Source organism: Naegleria fowleri (genome assembly GCF_008403515.1).
Source record: "Naegleria fowleri strain ATCC 30894 chromosome Unknown tig34, whole genome shotgun sequence".
Classification (NCBI taxonomy): domain Eukaryota; phylum Heterolobosea; class Eutetramitea; order Acrasida; family Naegleriidae; genus Naegleria; species Naegleria fowleri.
In genome coordinates this window covers 474597-496923 of record NW_025407966.1, presented here as the reverse complement: position 1 = coordinate 496923, position 22327 = coordinate 474597, and the positions used below count along the sequence as shown (strand labels likewise).

At 36.8% G+C, this 22327-nt stretch overlaps 12 protein-coding genes across 12 annotated transcripts; 6 read left to right on the top strand and 6 right to left on the bottom strand.

Annotated features, from left to right (window-relative positions):
• Nucleotides 1–165: 165 nt before the first annotated feature.
• Nucleotides 166–699, top strand: FDP41_003569 (uncharacterized protein; the record flags this gene model as incomplete). The annotated part of the gene is made up of 1 exon (XM_044706887.1): nucleotides 166–699. One exon carries the CDS (start codon nucleotides 166–168, stop codon nucleotides 697–699), a length of 534 nt encoding a protein of 177 aa, XP_044562290.1.
• Nucleotides 700–718: 19 nt separating this feature from the next.
• On the top strand, nucleotides 719–1033 carry FDP41_003568 (uncharacterized protein; the record flags this gene model as incomplete). The annotated part of the gene is made up of 1 exon (XM_044706886.1): nucleotides 719–1033. One exon carries the CDS (start codon nucleotides 719–721, stop codon nucleotides 1031–1033), a length of 315 nt encoding a protein of 104 aa, XP_044562289.1.
• Nucleotides 1034–1733: 700 nt separating this feature from the next.
• On the bottom strand, nucleotides 1734–2330 carry FDP41_003567 (uncharacterized protein; the record flags this gene model as incomplete). Its single annotated transcript, XM_044706885.1, has 1 exon — nucleotides 1734–2330. One exon carries the CDS (start codon nucleotides 2328–2330, stop codon nucleotides 1734–1736), a length of 597 nt encoding a protein of 198 aa, XP_044562288.1.
• A 762-nt stretch (nucleotides 2331–3092) lies between these two features.
• On the bottom strand, nucleotides 3093–3893 carry FDP41_003566 (uncharacterized protein; the record flags this gene model as incomplete). The annotated part of the gene is made up of 1 exon (XM_044706884.1): nucleotides 3093–3893. The coding sequence occupies one exon, from the start codon at nucleotides 3891–3893 to the stop codon at nucleotides 3093–3095; it is 801 nt and encodes a 266-aa protein (XP_044562287.1).
• A 561-nt stretch (nucleotides 3894–4454) lies between these two features.
• On the bottom strand, nucleotides 4455–7547 carry FDP41_003565 (uncharacterized protein; the record flags this gene model as incomplete). The annotated part of the gene is made up of 1 exon (XM_044706883.1): nucleotides 4455–7547. One exon carries the CDS (start codon nucleotides 7545–7547, stop codon nucleotides 4455–4457), a length of 3093 nt encoding a protein of 1030 aa, XP_044562286.1.
• A 400-nt stretch (nucleotides 7548–7947) lies between these two features.
• On the bottom strand, nucleotides 7948–9749 carry FDP41_003564 (uncharacterized protein; the record flags this gene model as incomplete). Its single annotated transcript, XM_044706882.1, has 2 exons — nucleotides 7948–9206; nucleotides 9704–9749. The coding sequence occupies 2 exons, from the start codon at nucleotides 9747–9749 to the stop codon at nucleotides 7948–7950; spliced, it is 1305 nt and encodes a 434-aa protein (XP_044562285.1).
• A 790-nt stretch (nucleotides 9750–10539) lies between these two features.
• On the top strand, nucleotides 10540–12915 carry FDP41_003563 (uncharacterized protein; the record flags this gene model as incomplete). Its single annotated transcript, XM_044706881.1, has 1 exon — nucleotides 10540–12915. The coding sequence occupies one exon, from the start codon at nucleotides 10540–10542 to the stop codon at nucleotides 12913–12915; it is 2376 nt and encodes a 791-aa protein (XP_044562284.1).
• Nucleotides 12916–13291: 376 nt separating this feature from the next.
• Nucleotides 13292–14131, bottom strand: FDP41_003562 (uncharacterized protein; the record flags this gene model as incomplete). Its single annotated transcript, XM_044706880.1, has 1 exon — nucleotides 13292–14131. One exon carries the CDS (start codon nucleotides 14129–14131, stop codon nucleotides 13292–13294), a length of 840 nt encoding a protein of 279 aa, XP_044562283.1.
• A 115-nt stretch (nucleotides 14132–14246) lies between these two features.
• On the bottom strand, nucleotides 14247–16106 carry FDP41_003561 (uncharacterized protein; the record flags this gene model as incomplete). Its single annotated transcript, XM_044706879.1, has 3 exons — nucleotides 14247–14421; nucleotides 14503–14820; nucleotides 14929–16106. The coding sequence occupies 3 exons, from the start codon at nucleotides 16104–16106 to the stop codon at nucleotides 14247–14249; spliced, it is 1671 nt and encodes a 556-aa protein (XP_044562282.1).
• Nucleotides 16107–16263: 157 nt separating this feature from the next.
• Nucleotides 16264–17472, top strand: FDP41_003560 (uncharacterized protein; the record flags this gene model as incomplete). The annotated part of the gene is made up of 1 exon (XM_044706878.1): nucleotides 16264–17472. The coding sequence occupies one exon, from the start codon at nucleotides 16264–16266 to the stop codon at nucleotides 17470–17472; it is 1209 nt and encodes a 402-aa protein (XP_044562281.1).
• A 101-nt stretch (nucleotides 17473–17573) lies between these two features.
• On the top strand, nucleotides 17574–19204 carry FDP41_003559 (uncharacterized protein; the record flags this gene model as incomplete). The annotated part of the gene is made up of 5 exons (XM_044706876.1): nucleotides 17574–17715; nucleotides 17876–17967; nucleotides 18045–18105; nucleotides 18260–18403; nucleotides 18450–19204. The coding sequence occupies 5 exons, from the start codon at nucleotides 17574–17576 to the stop codon at nucleotides 19202–19204; spliced, it is 1194 nt and encodes a 397-aa protein (XP_044562280.1).
• Nucleotides 19205–19539: 335 nt separating this feature from the next.
• On the top strand, nucleotides 19540–21307 carry FDP41_003558 (uncharacterized protein; the record flags this gene model as incomplete). The annotated part of the gene is made up of 4 exons (XM_044706875.1): nucleotides 19540–20587; nucleotides 20637–20874; nucleotides 20946–21052; nucleotides 21108–21307. The coding sequence occupies 4 exons, from the start codon at nucleotides 19540–19542 to the stop codon at nucleotides 21305–21307; spliced, it is 1593 nt and encodes a 530-aa protein (XP_044562279.1).
• Nucleotides 21308–22327: the final 1020 nt, after the last annotated feature.

Below are 22327 nucleotides of genomic sequence, written 5' to 3'. Positions count from 1 at the left end.
AAAGGCTCTTCATCATCATCACTCTCACCAGAAAGCCTAAAACAAAAGACTGGAATTATCATCATTTTCATTAGATTCACCATCTTGATATTTAGGAACACACATTTAGATAATTGCTATTTCAAGTTATTATCATTTTCATTAGCAATATCATTTCCCGACGAGATGACCTTGCTTCTTATCAATGATTCTTCATCATCATCACTCTCACCAGAAGAACAAAAATCGAGTGAATTTGTTCATTTGATCATCTCCTCCCCTTCATCCTTCTGTGCAGCCTCTTCAAAGAAATCGTCCTCCTCTTCCGACATGTTGGCCAACGTGCAAACGAGTGCCCATAACAATGAATGTGTGGCCAACAATGGTCATCATCAACCAGCACCTGCCACCAAGACGAAATCACGTCCATTGTCCATGTCAGTGTGTAAAGAAGGCCTCTCCAAGCTGTGGAAAAAAGAGACTTCCAGCCATGGCAACATTAAATCTGCGTCAACACCTGCATCCATCAACAGTGACGCTTCAGAAACGAGTGATACAAACAAGAAGAAAACAACAACGAAACAAAATAATAAGAATCGACATTCATTCTCACCTGCGAATGGCTCGTTGAGGGGAAAGCACCCTGCCACGAGAGATGTAAATACCACTCAGAAGAATGAGGAACAAGCTCCTCCCACAAAAAAGAAAAAGTTTCTTTGAGAAAAGAAGAGAAAAGAAAATGTTTCAAATTGAAGCAAAACCTGTATATAAGTGGAATTACAAAACTTTAGCCAAGTGGCTGAAATACAAAGGCTATGATAAGAAAGACATCAACATTCTCAAGAAAGATCACTTTAATGGTTATATCATGCTCACCATTGAAGTTCAAGACCTTATTTCTCTAGGTTTAGAACCTGAAAAGGCCAAGTTAATACTTTCATCTCTTGTGGACTTGAGCCTCAAGCAAGATGGACATATTGAGAAGTCATTTGATTGTGAGATTATATTGCCTTCAACTCCAGTCAAATCTACGTCGTCTTTTTCATTTGATTAGCAACCCAAGTAAATTCGAATGGTATGAATATTGACGATAATGCTGACCTCAGTGGACACCCCTGTCACGGGTGAAGAGTAGAGGGTGACAAAGAAAGCTTTGTAATTTCTCAACCTATCATGAACTGTTCAAATCACCCTAAAGAGAATGAGATGACTCGTGTCACACGACTTGTCGAATCGTTTTGATGGCACTAACGAGAGAATTCTCAATGAGAAGTAATTTATTAAACTCAATCTCTCTTTTACAAGTTGAACATTTCTCAAGAATTTAACAATTTTGTGATTCATGTGTGTTGAGATCAAAGAAAGGTTGAATTTTCAGAAACACAAAGGGCGTGACGATAACATCAAACACTGCTTCTGGGACCTCATTTTGTGGTTCGTTTCTTTTTTTGGTTAAAAGAGACGTTTGTTTGGAAGAAGGGACACGATTGAGGCGACTATTTATTGGCACCGTGTTGTTCACGAGAAGTTTCCCAACCAAAATGAATTCTTCAACATTAACGAAAATAATCGAAAAACAAAGAGACCCTAACTCCAACAAGAACCACAAAACGAAGATATGCCTATTATTGTTGACCTAGAACTTGTTGGACAGTGAAATATTCCCTCAAAATAAAATTATATGTGCCATCACAATGCATTAATAATTATTAGAAAATAATTTTTGGCTGCAATGTGTTGTCTTGATTGTAAGTTTACATTTTTTTCATTTCCTTTTCAGTTGACACGTAAAAAGCCGGATGAATAGGATTCATAATGTTGACGACTACTTCAGGTTGTACACTGTGGAATGACTCCGGCCGTATGGTCTGATCTTCACCTACCATAGGATGACTGTTGACCCAAAATTTTCCAGCTTGAGGTGGTATAGTTGGTTGTAATGCTTGTTGTTGGTTAACAATCACTTGTTGTTGTGGTTGGTTTTGCAATGGTTGTGGTGTACTTATTGAGACAGAATTAGTAGAAGTCTGTTGTTGTTTTTCCTTTAATTCTTGTTCCCTGCGCTTACGTATCACGCTTCTTCGATCTAAAATAGCAACAACGAACATAAAACCTGTACATTTTAACATTACAATACATGGTCCGCCAAAAGCCCATGGATCAGTGATACAAGTCATATGGAGAAACCAGCCGTTGTCACAACCAATTGCAAGCATTGCTAAAACAAAGCATGCCACAGTTGGAAGTAATGCCAATAAAATAACTAAAGCTAAACGAGAGGTCAATTTGTTCGATGATTGATTCGTCTTATTGACGAAGGGTTCGAAGTAGTTTACAATAGTCTGTTCCATTTTCTTATCTGCTAAATGTTTTTCGAGAATGAATCAACTGGGTTAAATGTTGTTTTCTGTAGTTCTGTATCTTGTTGTACACTTCCACTATTGAAAGATGAAAATATTCCTCATTTGAATGTTTATTTCATCTTTCAGGAGAGAAGTTTTTTCACATTCCTCACATCACATAAAGGATTTGACATTCTGTAAATCAGATCGTGCATGAACACAAAATCGAACGCATGATCGTTTGAAGCTTGTTTGAAAGGCATTAAAGAAAGCACGACACAACTTGTATCTTCACCAACATCTGTTGAAAATAACAAAATCACCAACAAGAATCGTAAAACTTCTTGTATCTCACAGTTCATACACCCAAAGGTTGTAGCGGGAGAGTCGTCATATTACTGACAGGCATCCCATCCAAAAGGGTCTCAAGAGAAAAGTAATACATTAATGCTTTTTGATAATGCAAAGCTTTGGTTTTGGATCGGTTTTCATGGTGTTAAACTTGATTTATAGGTTTTACAATTAATGATTCAATGGCTACGGCCATATCACGATGAATGCACCTCATCTCGTCCGATTTGAGAAGTTAAGCATCGTTGAGCTGCATCAGTACTGAGGTTGGAGACAACTTGGGAACCTGCAGTGCAGTAGCCTTTTTTAATTTCCCTTTATTGAGAGAAGATAGATATCACAGAGAAGATCGGTAGCCATATATTACTAAAGTTGTTTGCTTTAATGCTTTTATAAATTCAATTCCTTCCCAACAATTCTTTATTCTTCAGGATTCAACAACTCGAATATGGAAATGGAGGTTCTTACTTTTTTTGGCACTGCTGGACTCGAGACTGTTGTTTCAGCCAAAACTGAAGAACCTCTGCATGATGTGGTGTTTGGAAGTGCTTGTTCCTTATTGAGATTCAAATTTTGAATGAGAGAGGAGGTTTCTTTTGTTTCTTCACGTTGTCCACGACTGTTAGAAACAACAAGAATTGCTTGTTGGATGTCTGTGTGTGAGAGTACTGTCGAGAAATGATTGGTGGTTGTAAGTGTGTTTCGACCCCAATGGTGTTGTGACTTGCTAATTTTTGAACTCATTCGTTGGGTTGTGGGTTCTCGATTACAAACTTCCTTTTTTGGACGAGCTTCAAAACGAGGTTTTCGATGACGAGCTGATCGACACAAGACTGTTTTGCCATGTGCACTTTCAAACACATTCTGAGGAAGTGTGTTTGGAGAAAGGACAGGAATTGAAAGAATTGCCTCAATTGGTTCAGGAGTTATAGGTTTTGAGGTTTGTTTTGGAGAATGTTGAGGCGATGAAGGAGGAAGAGGAGGATTCATTGCAATCTGCACAGGTGGAGGTACATGACGACGTGTCGAAGAGGGCAATTCAGTTTCAACATTGAAATGGAGAGACAAATCCATGGATCCATCAAATGGATCAGAACATGAGTTTCTTGCAGTGTCTGTAAAATAAGAGACCATGGTGAGTGGTTTGGATCGTTTTCCCTTCACTTGTTGTTGTTGTTGTTGTTGTTTGTTTGGCACAAAGGTGACGTAGCTGAATTTCATGTTGTTCGTGTTTGTAATTTTTTCTTTTAACCATGTTATATGATGAAAGAGAGACAATGATTTAAATCCAAGTGGAGGAGTCTTCAAGGCGATTCCTTGGACAAAAATGGACAAAGACAAGATGTTTGATATAATCGAGAATGGCCATTGTGTTTTGGATCAGGATGAGCCATGAACAAAAAAGGAACTGTGATGGATTCTTTAGACAAAGTCAATCGAAAGCATTTGTCGACAGGTGTTGACTTGCATTCAGAGACATCTCATAATAGTAAGAATTGGCTTCCCAAAAAGAAGAAACGACATGCACCAATCACATTTCATTAAATGATCATCTAGATGATCATAAAAATTATATCATCGTCATTATAAATCATTAAATGCTGTTTCCTTTTTGAGAGTGATGTATATCCATATGGTGCGTTATAAAGTTCATGAAGAGTTTTTAAAAAATTTTCATAATATTATTGTAATTTCATTGAAAGATGAAGAAGAGCGACTTGAATTCTTAAGAGATTCAAAGTTGGATCAGAAAAAGTTGTTGCTGCAACATTTGAAACATTGTCATTTATACTTTTCAATAATATCCATATTGAAATAATGTTTGCAATAATCTTTCCAAAGTCTCATCAAATAATTCTTTTCACAATTTGGCAAAGCAAATCCTTGTTGTTCACTTCTTTTAATTGCTTCCAATAATCCTTGATAAGTCTCCAAGCATGTTTTTTTGGATGTCAATGGATTGAAGAGAACTATTTTCGAATTGAGCAAACCTCCTAAATTGCTAAATCTCACTTCGACAAATCGTGTTCTGTGATTATCTAATTTTGTTAAAATTCTCATTCCCAAGAGAGGCATCTTAATTTTGATGAGATCCTTTTTAGATTTTTCCTTCAGAACGTCACACGTTTTGAAAAAGGTTTGAACTTCGGTGAGTTCATCTTCACAAAAGTGACATTTCGTAGAAAATACGAGTTGAATCGATCTTGAAAGGAATAAAGAAACAGAATCAAAAGAACCTGACATGAGAACGGATGGATATTTGTGTAACGAATTGGACTCGTTAATGGAACTGTAAGAGGACCATTTCATATTTTTGAATTGATATTGCAAGTGATCATCATTGGCAAGTGCTTTGGCAACTTGTTCAATTGGATAATCAAAATATCCAACCACCTTACTCATTCTTAAACTGAGATTGTCCGTAGAAAAGTCTGAGAAACTATTCCAATAAGTAACTTTTCCAATTTGACTAAATGTCAAAAACCAATGACTTGAAAAATCATTACAAAAATATTTCATAAATTTCCAATCGCTGTCAATGACATGATCAACTGTGAAATCTTCAGGAGTGATTTTAAATTCGCCTTGCATCTTGTCATGATATTCCTTGTCTTTTCTATACAGTTCAATGACGTGATTGGGTAACACTTTGTGTTTGAGTCCTTCACTAATCCACTGTTTCATATATTTGTAATTCTTACTTTGGAAGATCATAAAGTAATCATCGAGTTCGACATAAAACATGTCACAAAGCATTTGAATTTGTTTTTTAAGTTGTCCTGCTTGAAAGTCTTCTGGTAAATCACTCACACTCTTCACATAATATTCATAAGTGTGCTTTAAAAATTGACCAAGTCTCTGATGAGTCATCCATGAATGGCATTCATCGTCGTTATCAATTGTATCAACTACCATACATTCCAAATATGGATATTTCATATGGGAGGCCTGATCTTCAATAATATCTCTCCACAACTGAGATTTTCGATCAAACTTGGAAAGTAACAATTTACAAAATGAATCCAAATGAGTTAAAATCGACGATAAATTTGTGAGCTTTCTCGATAACTTTCCAGAGTTATTTCCATACATGAAATCCATAAAATATAATTCAATCAGTAACTCATTTTCCAAAACTCGTGCAGCTTTCAAAGTTGAAGAAGAAGAATTCGATGAATTCATCTGAAACAGTGTCTGATTGGAAATAAATTGTAAAAATGTGGCTCTCAATGATTCAACACTTCCAAATTGATGTTGAACATTTGCAAATTCCTCACTGAGAATATTCTTTTTTCCAGAACCATTCGTATTTGTGGAGGAAGAAGGTTCCACATAAGTCAAATCACCTCCAGTGCTTGCATTATCCACACTTGCAGATTCGAGCGTTGCAAAATCAAAGGAACTACTACTTGTGTCTGGAGATTCACTCAATCCAAAACCATTCGAATGGACAATAGTTAAAGCTGCAGAACTATTGGAAGAACCAGAAGAGAGTCTCGAGTGATAATGTAGTGATTGAGAAGGATGATGATGATTTTTTAGTGCTTGTTGTTGCTGATGAGGAATGATTTGAGTGGAATGTGACGTGGTCGAGTGAATATTTTCCTTAAATTTGCTTTTTGAAGAAAAGAAACTCTTACTCCAACTCTGTCGAGAGGATTTCGAAATGGATTTTGTTGCTTGTTTGTTGGGTAAATGTGTCACAGTTTGTCCATTTAATTGAGGAGAAGAATTGGTGACAGATCCTGTCAATGATTTTCGAGCAGCATTGGATATTTTGAAACTTTTTGTGGCTTCACTTTGTTCATGTGTGAGAGATTTCCGAAAAAGGAAGGAGCTCATTCTTCGTTTGAGACTTGGTTTTTCGTGTGTTGTTGGAGTTTGATGTTCCTCTCCTGAAGAATTTCCAAAAGTTTCTGCTGTTGAAAGGAGTTGTTGTTCAGAATGTTGAGAAATTGGTTCCGAATGGGACGACAAGGATGTGACTGATTGGACCACACGTGTTGTTTTCGAATTTTGAGAATTCTCCTCAACAAGGTGATTCTGAGAATTCTGTGTCGTTGTACCATTCCCATGATTCATGGAAGGAAGTGATGGTTGTTGTTTCTCTTTCAAATCTTTGGTAATTTTTGAAAGAGATTTTCCTCTCTTGTTGTTGTCTTCCAATTGAGAAGGTTCCTTCTCATCATTATTCATCATCATCATCATTGGTCGTTTCTCAATATGATGTTCATGAGTGGTGTTTTTGCTCTTTGTGTGAATATGGTTGATATAGTCATTTTCGTCATCATGATCGACGACAAGATTATTCATCACAACGACAGTGGTTCTTTCACGTAAAGTTGGTGGAAGAACAACATGTTGTTTGGATGGTTTCATGGTTGGATTTCTATCATCCACGTCAGAAAATTCGAAAAAAGATTTTTCAATCGTGGAAGAAGATCGTTGTTGAGTACCACCATTGAGAGAGTGAGATGGATGTCCATTGGTATCACTAGTGTTGTTATTGTTGGTGTTGATGGTGTTGTTAATAATTGAATTATTATTGTGGTTGGAATGTTGTGAAGTGGGAGATGTGAATGATGATGAAGATGGAGAACCTGAACGATGATGAGATGATATATCACTGTGACGATTATTGAATGTCGTCGTCGTCGCTGTTGTTGTTGACAACGAACATGATGGGATTAAAAGAGAGGAAGGAGAAGTTGGATAGAAAGAGGTCGGAGAATGAGAGGAACTATTGTTTGTTGTGATGGTTGCTGATGAATGTGATGAATGATTAATGACACTTGTTGTGGTTTGATGATGGAATAAAACGGAGAGAGGTAATCGTCGATTATTGAGTGAGTTTTTTGAAGGTGAGGAGAACATCTTGTGGTGAGAGGATGTGTGAAGTGTTTGTTTTGACCAAAGATGACGTCAATGTGTGAACGAATGACAGTTGCAGTAAGAAAATTGATCCTCCTAGGGAGAAATAGGAGGTTGAAGAGGAGGTTTTGTTTTTTGGAGAAAGAAAGAGATGGCTGAGTAATTCCCAATCAGCAAAGGAGAAGCAAAGCCCTAAATGGAAATGGTTGCGAATGGGCATGAAAAGTTTGGCAAAGATTGATTAAAAAAGTATCCAAACAAAACTGACTCGAACAGACTTTGCGAGAATAACGCAAAAGATTCGAAAATATTTTCTCATGACTCATGAGGACAGAATGAATTTGGTACTGCCAATAAATGGTCACCCCCTCTTTTGAAAATTATGTGAATTGTTGAGGAAAATTTACTTCAATTGAGCAACAGCCTTCTTGGCAGCTTCATCCAAGTCCTTGGCAGTGATGGCCTTCAAAGTGCCCTTCTTTGCAGCATCTTCCAAAATTTGAAGACCCTTATCAACATTAGTACCTGCCAAACGAACAACAATTGGAACGTTGACTCCCAATTCTGAAGCAGCTTGGACAATACCGTCAGCAATAATGTCACATCGCATAATACCTCCAAAAATGTTGACCAAAACACACTTTACGCTTTCATCTTTCAAAATAATCTTGAAAGCTTCCTTGACTTGCTTGGTTGTAGCACCACCACCCACATCCAAAAAGTTGGCTGGTTTACCTCCATTAAGTTGAATAATGTCCATGGTTGCCATGGCCAAACCTGCACCATTGACCAAACATCCAATATTACCATCCAAACCAATATAGTTCAATTCAACCTTGGCAGCTTCGACTTCTCTTGGATCTTCAGCATCCCAGTCACGCATAGCGAAAATTTCTGGTTGACGGAAAGCAGCATTGTCATCAATATTCAATTTACAGTCAACACATGAAAGATCAGCAGTGTTATCGAGTTCTACAAGAGGGTTAATTTCCAATTGAGCAGCATCAGTCTTGCGGAACATTTTGTAGAGCTTCTTCATAACTTGAGCAGCCTCCTCTGGTTTCTTGAATTGAAGATCCTTAGCATATTGAATTGCTTCAGCATCAGATGGTCCATTTTCAAGATCTCTAATGAGCAAGGTCTTAATTGCTTCAGGCTTTTTCTCAGCAACTTCTTCAATGTCCATACCACCTTCGTAGCTTGCAACAAAAACTGGACATTGAGCTGCTCTGTCCAAAAGAATAGCAAAATAGAATTCTCTCTTGAAATCCAAGCATTCAGCAAAAAAGATCTTGTTCACTTTGATACCCTTTTCACCAGTTTGTTTAGTCACAAGAGTATTGTGGAGCATCTTTGAGGCAACTTCCTCTGCAGCCTTTTCATCCTTTGTGAATTTAACTCCACCTTGGAATCCATTTTCAAGGAAGTGGCCCTTTCCTCTACCACCAGCCAATACTTGGGACTTGACAATGAAGTTCTTGGTACCTGTTTGCTGTTTGAGAGCTGCCAAAGTACCTTGAACGTCCTTCAAGTTGTCAACGGTGATACCTCTTTGGTGTGGAACATCGAATTGTTTGAAGAGTTCCTTGGCTTGATATTCGTGAATGTTGAGGAATCTCTTTTGGATGTTGTTAACACTAGTGTTGCTAGCACGTGGATTGACTAAACAATGATGATGTTACAATTCAATTGTGTGCGAAGAGGTGTCAGTCAGATGGCAGGGTTATTTCAAAAAGTGTGTAGTATTGATGAAAGAAGAAAATGATAGATCAGAGGAGTTGTTGATTACGTAATTGATAATGATATTATATATCATTATGATGATAGTGCCATAAATCATTATAATTGTTTTGTGAATTAAATTGAAGAAGATTTTTGTAGGATGAAATTATTGATACAATGAGAGTCATATATCAATATTCGAAGGTACATCATCATCATTGGTTATTTCACATCATCATCGTAAGTGAGAGGTCATTGTGTGATCATCATCATCATGGCGATAGTGGTCCACACCATCATCATCCAATCAAAAAAGAAAAATGTGTCAAATCACCAACACAACACCATACGTCCACCAATAGAGAAAATTATAAAAACATTATCGGTAACCATGTATCCATCCATTGTGCTGTTCATCATGATAAACAACAACCTACCCTTCTTGGCAAATTGAGAAGAGGAACGAGAGATGAAAGACTTCATTTTTTGTTTGGGTGATGAAAGCCTCTATCAAATGATGATGAGGCTTCACTCTCCTTTGGGATTCAATTAATCGATGAATTATGATATTACTACAGAAGACTCTCTTTGAACATGAACTGGCATCTTTAGATGAGTGATAACAAGAGTGAAAACAAAATACTTCTTCAAGGCTTGATACTCCTCTTGATGTCGTGTCCCAACAAGTGCCAGTTCTTCTTCTGCAAGCTCTTCCGACCGCTCTCTCTTGACTTGAGGATTAGAAGATGGGATGGGTTGTTTTTGGAGTTCATCAACACATGTACCTCAAAACCAAGTTGATTAAGGGTATATTGCTCAAGAACCATGAGTTCTCATGAGAGAAATTTTGATCAGATTCTTCTCTCCATCTCTACAGTAATACATATTGGTATTCTTCACGAACCTAAAAACTAAATATGAGACTGAGGTTCCCAAACTAATCTTACCAGTATAGAAATAATGAAGGTATGAGTCAGGGTCACTATGAGTCTGGTGCCAACCAATTTTCCAAGAATGAGCGTGTCCCGAATTGTTGATCCAAATATTTGTCTCTCGCGGTGATCCATTTGGAAAGAGAGAGACTCCCCACGTGCACGATTCAGCTGGATGGAGAAGATGTCAACCTTTCATCGCAACCTTCCAACAACAACGACAACATCAAAAACATTGGCCAAACGATAATATTGTGTCGTCTTCTCTCTAACTGACATTTTCTCTCTCTCGACTTTACCGTCCATTACAGTTCACTTTCCAACCACAGCTCACACACGAAATGACATCCTTTTATAAAGTGCATCAGTCATCGACAACAAACTCATCACCACAGTCTGCACATCCCAAGCACAAGGTTGGAGACTACAAAACTCGACTTCCTCTCACGGCCTTGTTGTTGCCAGTTCCTGCTCGGTTCTACAATGTGATTCTTCCATCCCCGTCAACAGTAACGTCTTCTTCAGCAATGATCACAGCAGCAGGTTTGAACAATAGTAACTCCTCTGAATGCTCTTCCACGAGAACATCGTGCAACGGAGGAGAGCATTCCTCCACAAGATTAGCTTCTCCCAACAATGAACAGCAACGATCCTCTATAGCTCTTTCAAATGCTATTCTGCAAGACATGACATCGTCCTCCTCTTACAACTCTCGGTGGTCTCTCAATTTGCCTAATCCAACTGGAGCGAGTTATTGCTCAATGGCAGAACATCGACTTCTTTTAGAGGCCAAGTGGCGGCAATCCAATAGAGTTTTACGTGTTGCTACAGAAAGTTTGGCATCCAATAATGACTCTGAAGCGTTCGCAACAAGCACCAACCAGAATAGTTGTTGTAGTTGCAGTAGTGATGGTAGCAACGTATCCTTTAATGAAAGTGATAAAATTGGAACGTTGAGTAGTAATGAGATTCCATCTCAAGGACAAGCATCCTTTAGAGGTGTTTCAAGTAAGAGTATTGAAAAAGAGGAGTCAACATTTGGTTCAGTTGAGGCATTACGAAATAGATATTTGGATTTTGTGAAGCTGTATGGAAAAGAGAATAAGAAGCGATCAACTCCAGATTTGGATGTTGACTTTGAAGTTAAACTAATGTTTTTAGATTATGTTTATGACGGACCATTGAGAAAACCCTCTAAAAATTTGAAAGATATTCCTACCGTGATGAATGCGTTGGAAACTTATTGTCACAATGTCGTTTTTAACTATGATGGATGGCATTCATGGAGTGAAAATTCTGAGGAGCCATACCCCTATTTGAAATATGTAGTGGAGAAGCTTATTCCAAAGAAATATTCATGGTTTAGTCATGACCGATTTTCAAAATTCCTCAAAGATAGATACGAAAATAGCGTGACAAATTCATACCCTCCTCTTAGGTCAGATGAAATTCATCTTCAAGAGACAAATAACCTGTCAATATCTCCCAGAAGCATTCCAAATACCAATCAAGAGCAAACAACAACCCATCCAGAACCAAAACAAATTGTTGTAGGAATATTGGAAGAAATCCACATGTTGTGTGACATGTTCTTCTATGATTTAGAGGATTTGTTTGTGTTGTTCCAGGAAAAATATCAGGGTTATGTTCATCATTGGGTGGAAGTTGGACTTAAGAATGATCATTTACCACTCCATGTTATTGAGGTGTATAGAAAAAAATTGGAGTACAATGAGTCCATGCAATCACAGATTACTATTGACTCTAGTGATTTTGTGTCAACAAACATTATCGATAAGGATTGGAAATTCTTGAGATATCTCAGCAAGGAGTATTCTCCAGATTGGTACGTTTCGTATCAAGATAAACGAGGAAGCGTCATACAGTGGACGACAAAGAAAGACTACTCAACCGATAATCAAAAGCTTAGAACAGCCAAGGTGATTGACTATTATAATTTACCAATTCAAGATGTTGTCAAAGCGTTTTGTTATGACAGTCACTTTTCTAATGTGCTAGAGGATGTGAAATATTTTGACTACAACCCCATTAATTTTTCGAATTCTCACCAAAAATATCCTTCCACGACCTTGTCTGGAATATTCAACATGAAACTCTTTTCAAAGAAACCTATTGAAATGGTTCTCTCTTCAAAAACAGCTTTTGTTGGAAGTGAGCTAACAGAATACATGCTCATGTATCGTTCATGTGAAATACCTGCTTTAGATGGCCATCTAAAGAAAAAAAACAAACCAAAGTACATGGGCCTCCGATTCATTACAAAGATTGATACGAACAGAACGAGATGTGTTGAATTGAGATGCGGAAATGTTGGTGGAGTGGCTAATGCTAGTTTTATTGTCAACAACCCACTGATAAACAAGAAACTCGCCAAAACCGTCAGTACAAGTTTAAAACGCCATTTAGCTCAAGCACAACAAGAGGGCTTTCCGTTCCCAGCTCCTGAAAACAATCTTGCAAAAGTTTGGGTGGATTATTGCAAACAGTATTGCAATATTGACGTGAGAGAGTTGTTTGGAAACTCAGCATCTAACTCTACGTCAACATGCTCACAATCCAGTGAGAAAAAGGTTGATGAAACCAAAAACTTGCCCTCGCTAATACAAGTGTCAGAGGAGTCCTCAAGCAAGTCAAACACCAAAGAACTTGAACCAATTAGAGTTATTAATTCTTCGAGAGTAATTACATATAATTAGTCGCAATCCTTGTTGAATTTCACGTTTACCTGTGGAAAATGAAACACAATTTTCTTTATGAACATGCTTCTAGAAAGAACATTTGTTGTGAATCAGGAAGACAATCGAAATTGATATCATAGAGAAATCTACGTCATGTTCTGGTGCTTTTTCAATTCCAAGAATACAAAATGTTGCAATACGATTTTTTACATTCAAATATTGCTGAATCGAGGAAAGTTTTCCAAACCAAATTCTGTGGATGTAAATTATTGTCCACATGTAACACATTACAACCAACGGTATTCAGCTTTTTACATCGAACGATCAACACACATTCTTTCGGTGTATTGTTTATGGATTTATTTACAACATATTCACACAGAAAATTTCAAATCTATTCACACCCAAAATTCTTCACATTAAAATATTCACTACTCAACACAAATGGTATTTGAGAACCCTTAATGTTCAAACTGACCATATCATCTTGAGCTCTTAACAATTGTGCAAATTCAACACTTCTTGTTTCTGTGCTAATATGGTAGATCTTGGATTCTCCATTGTATTGATCTTGCCACAATTCAAATCTCAATCCTCCATCGAGTCCATATTTGACAAATGACACATAATAATTGGGATCTTGTTCTTGAATTGCCCAATAAGGCATGTCCTTCATGGCATAACCAAATTGCCAATACTGATTGGTCTTGGTGCAATTATAAAGAGTGATCCATTTGTTGTTGTTGAATTTCATTCTTTGATAATCAATGACGTAGGTTGTGACTGGAACTTGCAAAGAATTTTTAAGAGAATTCTTTTTATGGACACGAGGTCCATAAAAATTGATAATCGTCTTGTTGGTCAAATAAGTCTTATCAGTGTCCAACAAATCAATTCTTTCCATTCTAAAGTAATAATCATAATAATAAGTGGCATTGACAAACATCAAATTTTGATCGGCATAGGAAACTGTTACATTGTTGGCCATGAATGAGAGAGGCAAACGAGGAACAGGACGATCTGCTTGAACAACAATGACATTAGAACACAGAGCACAAATCAACGCAACAGTGAAACAAGTTGCTAAAGGAACGAGTATGTTCATCTTTGATTTTTTTGTTGTTGGAGAATAAGGATTTGAAATATAAACAGTGAATTTAATGGAATCCATGTGCATTCTAATATAATGGAAATCCGAAATGGAAGAGAAATTTCGTTGTATTGGAGTGAACATGATGATGGCTATGAATTCAGGTGGCAACGAATCATCTGAAATGATTTAATGATTTTTCATATGTTACAAAAGTATTCCTGCTTGAGTAATAACAGTCATTCAGCCACAAATTGACTCATTTGTTACTCTTCTGAATATCAATCTTGTTGACAATCTTATCCAAAAATGGATATGCCTTCAAAAGATCATCTGTGTTGAATAAAATGTAAAGAAATCCAAAAGATATGAAAGATACACAAAGTGATGAAAGGAAATAGGAGAAGAGAGCATAGAATCGGCATACCATTCGTCTATTGTTGTGATTCGATATTTAAAATTAAAATGGGTGACAAGGTTCTATTTGAAAAATTCCAAATTTGGAGAACACTTACGGTTCAACAGATGTCATGATATAATAAGCAGCTTGTAGGAGATAAGGACAAGTAAAAATTGTGACGTAAATTAAAAATCTAGTAAATCTATAACCCAAAATATTAATCTTCTTTGTTTTGGAGAGAATGAATAACAATCTGCCAGCTGTCACAATTAAAATAAAAACAATCACCACGGCGGCAATAATCACCACGACGAGGAAAAGCTGAACCACAATGTAAACGGCATAGTTAAAACTGGCAGACAAAATTAAGTATCCAATCATGTAAAGAGCTAGTGCAACAACAAAAACTACTGAGAAGATGATGGATAGAGAACTACACCAAAATTAGTAATTTTCGAAAATGGAAATTAAATTGGAAAATATTAAATCACAATATTTGTAACAATAAAAACATCAAGCCAACACCAAAACAACAACTTACTTGATCATCCAAGAAGCCTTCGACAAGTTCATCTCTGTTCGATAAATGACATCAATCCAACAAAATAAAATTGGAATGTAGGCAATAAATTCCAAACAAGCTGCCAATGTCATGGTCAACACAGTATATGAATTTCCAGCAACTCCCAAACAGCTTGAAATAATTGCCAAAATCATTGAAAGAGAAAATAAAAAGGAAGCTTGTAATCGAAGGTCTGTAAAACTGAAGAAAAATGTTTTCAAGGTCTTGTCAGACCGAATGAATTTTCGCACGTCACTTGTCAAAATGGGAATAAAATTGAGGAAGAGTGAGGCAAGAAATAGTAAGACATAAGTCACAATGGACGTGATCAAAATCTCCTTTCCTGAAAATATAGGATAAATCACATCCGAATAAAAATCACAAACATTTGACAGCACACCATTTCTACAATTACATTGAATGGTCACACTCACATCATATCCCTCATTCGTTGCTGAATATTCAGGTGCATCAATTGTTGGAATTCCATTTGCACAATGCTTGTTCGAATAAGCCAATTCCAAAGCTTTCAATTGAAGAGCATCTGGATTGTTCTTTTTCAATGTGTGAAATGCTTCAAATCTTGAATGTGAACAAAAATTACAATAATTGTAAGCGTCCAACAATTCTTTGAAAGAAATGGCATTTGAAAAATTTGAAAATGAAAGTGTCAATGGTTTGGACATGATTTTCACATCCCACACGAATCCAGTCTTGTTGTATCGTTGATAAAAGGCATTGTTGAGTGCTGTGAAATCGGATTTTACAAATTGATCAAAGTAAGTGGCATTTAGAAATTTATCGCAAAGAGATTCGGAATCACGAGTCGAACACAAGGAGACACCTACGGGATCGTAGAGGATGTCAATTCCTTGTAAATGGACTAGTCCCACTTCACTGCTGAATATTTTGATGGCATTGCAAGATTGTGTGGAATAGGAAGAAGCATTAGCTGGAAATGTCAAAATTTGACAAGTGGCATCATTGAGTGCAGGATAAATTTGTTGTGCGTGAATCATCATTGATGTCTCGACGAGAAAAAGAACAAGAAATGAGCTCATGAGAATGAATGATATGAGACCACGACCACTCGAAGAGGAAAATTTTTTCACAGTCAACCGTGTGTGAAATTGGTTGAATAATCTCTTTCCATTCATTTTTTTCGGAGCATGACAGATTCGAGAACTGTCTGTGCGCGAGAATGAACCCCTCACCTTGGTGTCACATGTCTGAGATGGCGAAAGACACTCCGACAAGAACCGTTTAGCCCCGACGATCGACACCTAACTGTCGGGTGATTTGGAGGGAAAAAAAATGCATTTAGTGGACACTAAATTCCTTCATCAAGTTCGAGTGGTGCTATTGGAATGGAGAAGGACACATGATCATGATGATGAGAATTCAAATTATTTTTCGGAATGGAGGTTTCGAATACCACAAGAAAATTACGACAAGTTATGTTTCAAAATGAGAAATCATCATCATTATATTCCGAAAGCCTTTTCAATGAAATTTCAAGCGGTTCATGGTGATGAGAATCACAATGAATTATTGTTGGAAAAAGAAGAATCGCCGGCTTTTGATGTAAAGATTTGTTATACCTTTCAATGGATTTTGATTTCAAAATTTGATGAACATGTCATTCAAGTGTTTGATGCAGACAAGAAAATATTGAAATATCAATTATATACACTGGAGAAACCAAGAATGATGTGTGTGGAAGAGAATTGTAAAGGTGTCATCCATAAGAATCTAAATTCCAATCAATCGGAAGGAGGAGAAGAAAAGACTTTTCTAATTTTTGGTCGTGACGATGAAACGGTTTTCAAAATTAATTTAAAATCCATCTTGGAGAGAATGCAACGTGGATTAAATTCAAGCTCCATGACCACTGATGATGTCATTTGGAAACAACTCATTGATACACCCAACGGCATTTGTGTGAAAGAATGTGAGGAGACGAGTGAAAACTTTGTCTATGTTGTGGATGGTTATAGAGCTCGAGTGGTGGTTCTTCGTTCAATGAATGGATCATTGGTGCAGTACATTGATGCAGAGCATGGTCTTAGCTTCAGTTCACCTTGGAGTATTAGTGTCATTCAACCTACGGGAGACTTGATGATCACAGAAGGTTTACCATTTCCTCACATTAGAATCATTCGACCAGAAAGAAGAAGAACAACTTCTTCCTTTGACAATAAGACACCATTACAACCTACACGTTGGGAATGTGTGAAAATTCTCGGTGAACAGCATTTACGTTGGCCTTTAGGAGCAGTTTGTGAAAATCAAACCTCAAAAAACATTTATGTGTGTGACAAGATGATGCCAGGTATTTTCGTGTTGGATCTCGAAGGTCATTTGATCACACGAGGACCTCCATCATCTCTCAAACGACATGGTAAAATCAATTCTCATTCACATCCATGTGTGACTCAATGTTATGCCGTTTGCCTTAATGAATGGACTGGAGAATTGTTGATTGCCACCGATTCGAGTCATTCTCTTTGTGTTTACAGGTGATTCATGAATTGATCAACAAGTCAGAGTTTAAACTCTTAAAGTTCAGTGAAAGTTGAAACAACAAATTTTCAAAACTGGGAACTCGGAACAACCACAAAAAAATGGTTTCACCATCCAGAACGACGACGAGGACGAGACTCTACGTCAATTACGATGGCCATGTCCATGAATCCATTCTCCCCGATCCGAATGATCATTTTGTGAAAGTGGTTTGTGAAGGATCTGTGGCTATTGGTGCAACAGGTAAATAATGATTGTGTTTCTATAATGTATGAATCGTTGGAGAGAGAATGTGTATGATGATTATACGTTGAAACTATACAACTAATGAATGATCAAATTGATGATATTCCTAAATATATATTTATGGTAATCATCGAAATCATTCATTGAAATGTTACAGCCCAAGGTCATATCTACAAATGTTCGGAAACCAAATGTCCAGAACGCATTGAATCGTGTCAAGAATTCAAGAAGGATGGAACGAAAATCAAAGTATGTTTCATCACTGATGAATCTCTCAATGATGATGAGAATCAATGACGTCGAATTATGAAAACATTTTTCAATAGTTTTTACTGGCTGGTTATTATCAATTTATTGTGATCAAAGAGAGTAATCGAGTGTATGCAGGTGAGTTTGATAGGCATAGGAAACATCAGAATGGATTCATTGTGATATCTTGATTAATAATTTTATGAACCCAAATCATTGAATGGTATTTTCATTGTTATTTCTGATCTTTTCATTATCATTGAACCTATCATCGTCATCATGATGGACACAGGTGGAGATCATAGCTATGTTGGAGGTGTTATTGGATTAGAGGAAGGTAGTGGCATCTATTTGAGAGTGGTGGACACTTCCATGATCAAAGGACACACCATTACTCATGCAACATGTGGAACATACTCGACTGTCGTAGTTGTTGGTAGGTATTGCATGTTTTCACAAGTGTTGCTTAACACCTTTTAAAGATGACACAAAGGTGTATTTGAATGGAAAATTAGGAAAAAGTACGAACCGATTTGAACTTTTGCAATTTAACAAACCTGTTTCGAGAATCTCTGCTGGTTATGATCACATGATCATCATGTGCAAGGATGGTACTGTCTACGGCATGGGAACGAATGGTTATTCCCAAATTATGGATCATCGAGAAAATGATTCAATAGTTCAATTGAATCCACCATTTTCACATGTGTTAGATTGTATAGCTATTCGTTTAAGTCATATTACCTGTTGGCTTACTCCAACAGTTGTTCATGTGTATGGATATTTTGGTGACTTGTATCGGCAAATGTTAGGTTTTGGAGCTGTTCGTGTTGATGATCATCATGTGACAATCGATCGTGAAAAACTCGGACATGACTTTGACATTTCTGGAGCTTACACATCATTGACATTTTTCGATAAGAAACAGAGGAAATTAATAGGTGGTGGTGGATCATCCAACTTAAAACAGTTCTCCAAATTAGATTTAATTGATCAACTATTTGCAGATGCATTACAAAAACAAAGTCTTTATGAAAATTTAGACGATACGTTGCTAGAAGTGTCTAATGGGGCTGATATCGTTGCTTTATTAATTGGAGGTGATTTGGAGAAAGTTACAAGTTACACCAAACAAAATTTGCTGAAAATGTGCAAAAGGTGTATTGATGACATGCCCTCAGGTGATGACCATTCAAATGGTGTAGTTCCATTTAGTGATATTGTCATTTGTATTTGAATTTTTTTTGAAAAGGCAATACGACGATCGAACTCGTGTCTGTACCTTGTCACACACACATTTGGAGAATAGCAATTAAAATTATGATGGTTCACGAAACCTGTTAAGAATGTTCATGACATTCATTTGGTGATGGACTGAACCATTGAAAAACTCTCTACATCCGACCTTTCATTGTAATGAATGTTCAGTCTTTGTTTGAAAAATAGTTTTTTGTAATCGTTTCATTTCCTAAAAAAGACCTGATGTTTACTAAAAGGGAATTAAAGAATGAACGTCGTAAACTGCAATTAATCTTCACATTGGACCAGCCATAATAATAAACACCACAAAAAATGAGCGAACAACCACCAAACAACAACACTACCACCTCCAACACAACACCTCACAAGCCTCTTCCTTCTCTCCGAAGAAACGATAGCTTTGCGTATCATGAACTTGCAAATCCTCAAATTCTTCCTTCCACTCCGATCACTCTCCATCAAGAAGAGGACGGAATTTCAGCACCAACAACTTGTTCCGATAATGTACAGCATAATTTACAGAGAAGAAAAAGTAAACAATCTCCTTCTAAACATTATGTGATTGTGATGGTTGGATTGCCTGCAAGAGGTAAATCATATATTGCAAGACAATTAGCAAAATATTTAAATTGGCTGAATATTGAGTGTAGAGTCTTTAACGCTGGAGAGAAGAGAAGGGAATTATTGGGATCGGGTCAATCTTCCTCCTTTTGGGATACTGCCAATAAAGAGGGTCAAGAACAAAGAAAGAGGATTGGTATGATCACACTGCATGAACTTGCGGACTGGCTCGAACAAGAAGAACCAGAACAATCGAAAGCTCAATTATATGGAAGTGGTAATTATGCTGAAGAGTACATTAAACGAGAAATTAAATGTGGAATTTTTGATGCCACCAACACGACCATTGAAAGAAGAGAAATGATCATTCAACATTTAACAGATCCTACTCAACGTAAATACCCTCTCGAGTTGAGCCATATCATATTTGTAGAATCCATTTGTGATTTACCAGAAATTATTGAGGCGAACATTCGAGATATTAAAACAAAATCTGCTGACTACAAAGGAGTACCTTCAGAGGAAGCCGTCAAAGATTTCATACAAAGAATGAAGGCCTATGAAAAGGTTTATGAAACTATTTGCGATGAGAAAGAGGGCAAATTGAGTTATATTAAGATGATTAATGTTGGAAATAAGTTCATATTGAATAGAATTGGAGGTTACGTTCCTGGTAAGGTAAACCAATGCTTGATGAACATTCATTTAACTCCACGTGTTATTTGGCTTTCTCGTCATGGTGAGAGCATGGATAACATTAAAGGATTACTTGGAGGAGATTCGAATTTGAGTGATAGAGGTTTGTGCTACTCCAAAGTCTTGTACGAATTCGTAAAGAAAAAAGCAAGCAGAAAGAAGAACACAAGAAATTTCTATCGACAAGCCTCCTCTTGATAACATGATGGTTTGGACAAGCTTATTGAAGAGAACTCAACAAACCTCTCAATATTTTAAAAAGGATGACGATTTTAGAGTTGTTCGTTGGAGATGTCTCAATGAATTGGATGCTGGAGTATGTGAAGGATATACCTATGAACGAATTAAAGAAGAAATGCCTCATGAATATTTAGCAAGAGAAGCAGACAAGTAAGTATGCTCTAAAAGATACATATTTCAAATCTCAAACCATCATGATGTATTGCTTTGATTTTAAATAGATTTAGATACAGACCTCAGAATGGAGAGAGTTATCTCGACATGATTTATAGAATTGAACCAGCCATTACAGAATTAGAAAGACAAAGATGTCCACTCTTAATTATAGGTAGGTGATACCATTGATTTCAGTTTAGAAACGTCACAATATTATTCGGAAATAGGTCATCAAGCTGTAAATCGAATTCTTTATTCTTACTTGACAGGAAATAGACCAGAAACATGCACAAGAATTCCAATACCTCTTCACACTGTCATTGAAATTATTCCTAATGCGTATGGTTATGAGGAGCATCGTTATGACCTCAACGATGAAGTACAACGAGAATATGAATTGTTTTTACAAAAAACAGGTCAAAAGTAATTGAAAACTATAGTACATTATTTGTTATTATTTACAAAACACAATGAAATTATACATTAATCATCGTCATTATCTTTTTCGTTTTTTTGTTGAAGGAGTTAAAGGAAGGTCGTCAAGAATTAGAATTGGATTGTCGTAAGATGTGCCTTCTTCTTCATTGGGTGCAACCTATGCTTCTTGAAGGGTTTGTCGCCGGCGAGTTCCTTGTCTATGTTGTCTACGGATTGGAATGTTTTGGGGAGCAGTCATGTCTTGAGTGGGGATGAATTGCTGATAAAATGCTTGTGGTTGGTGTACTTGTTGTTGTTGTTGAGAGTTATTGCTATTAATAACAGGATGAACCACTTGTTGCATATTGTTTTGGATTGCTGCTGCTGTTTAAGAAGGAACGTTGAAAGACACGTTGTTGTTATTTTGTGGAGCTTGTTGTGTCCTCACCAACAAACTTTCAAAATGTGACAAACATTTCGAATAAAATCTTTTGATTCGAATTTTGAAACGGGATCGGGAGATTCGTGTCATCACATAGATGTGATTGTTCAAACTCTTTCATAAAAGCCATAAAATTCTTTTCAACAAAAGGAATTATTCCAAGCTGATCTTTCAGTTGAAGCCCAACAGCAAGCCGTTTCATTTCATGTGCAAATTCGTTCTGTTTCTTTCTATTAATGTCCTTGTTTAAACCATTTTTCATGAATGAAGTGTGATCACACGTGACATCATGCTCTCCATCCAAGACTTCTAGCAAGTCACGCTGGGCATTTGGTTGTACCTTTTTGCTTTTCTCTTTTGCGTACAGTCACGTTCGAGGTTGTTTGGTTTTGATGTGGTAAAGACATGATGATGAACCAATTAGTCAAAGAAGAATGATCTGTGTTGTTTAATCCTGCTATTCTGATGAGCTTCGATCAAGATCCCACTTGGATTTGCCTGTAGTTTTTTTATTTAAATTAATATCCCAACATTGGTTGCTTTCTTTTTGTGTTCACAATTTTTTTTCAAGTTGCAATAGTTAAATTG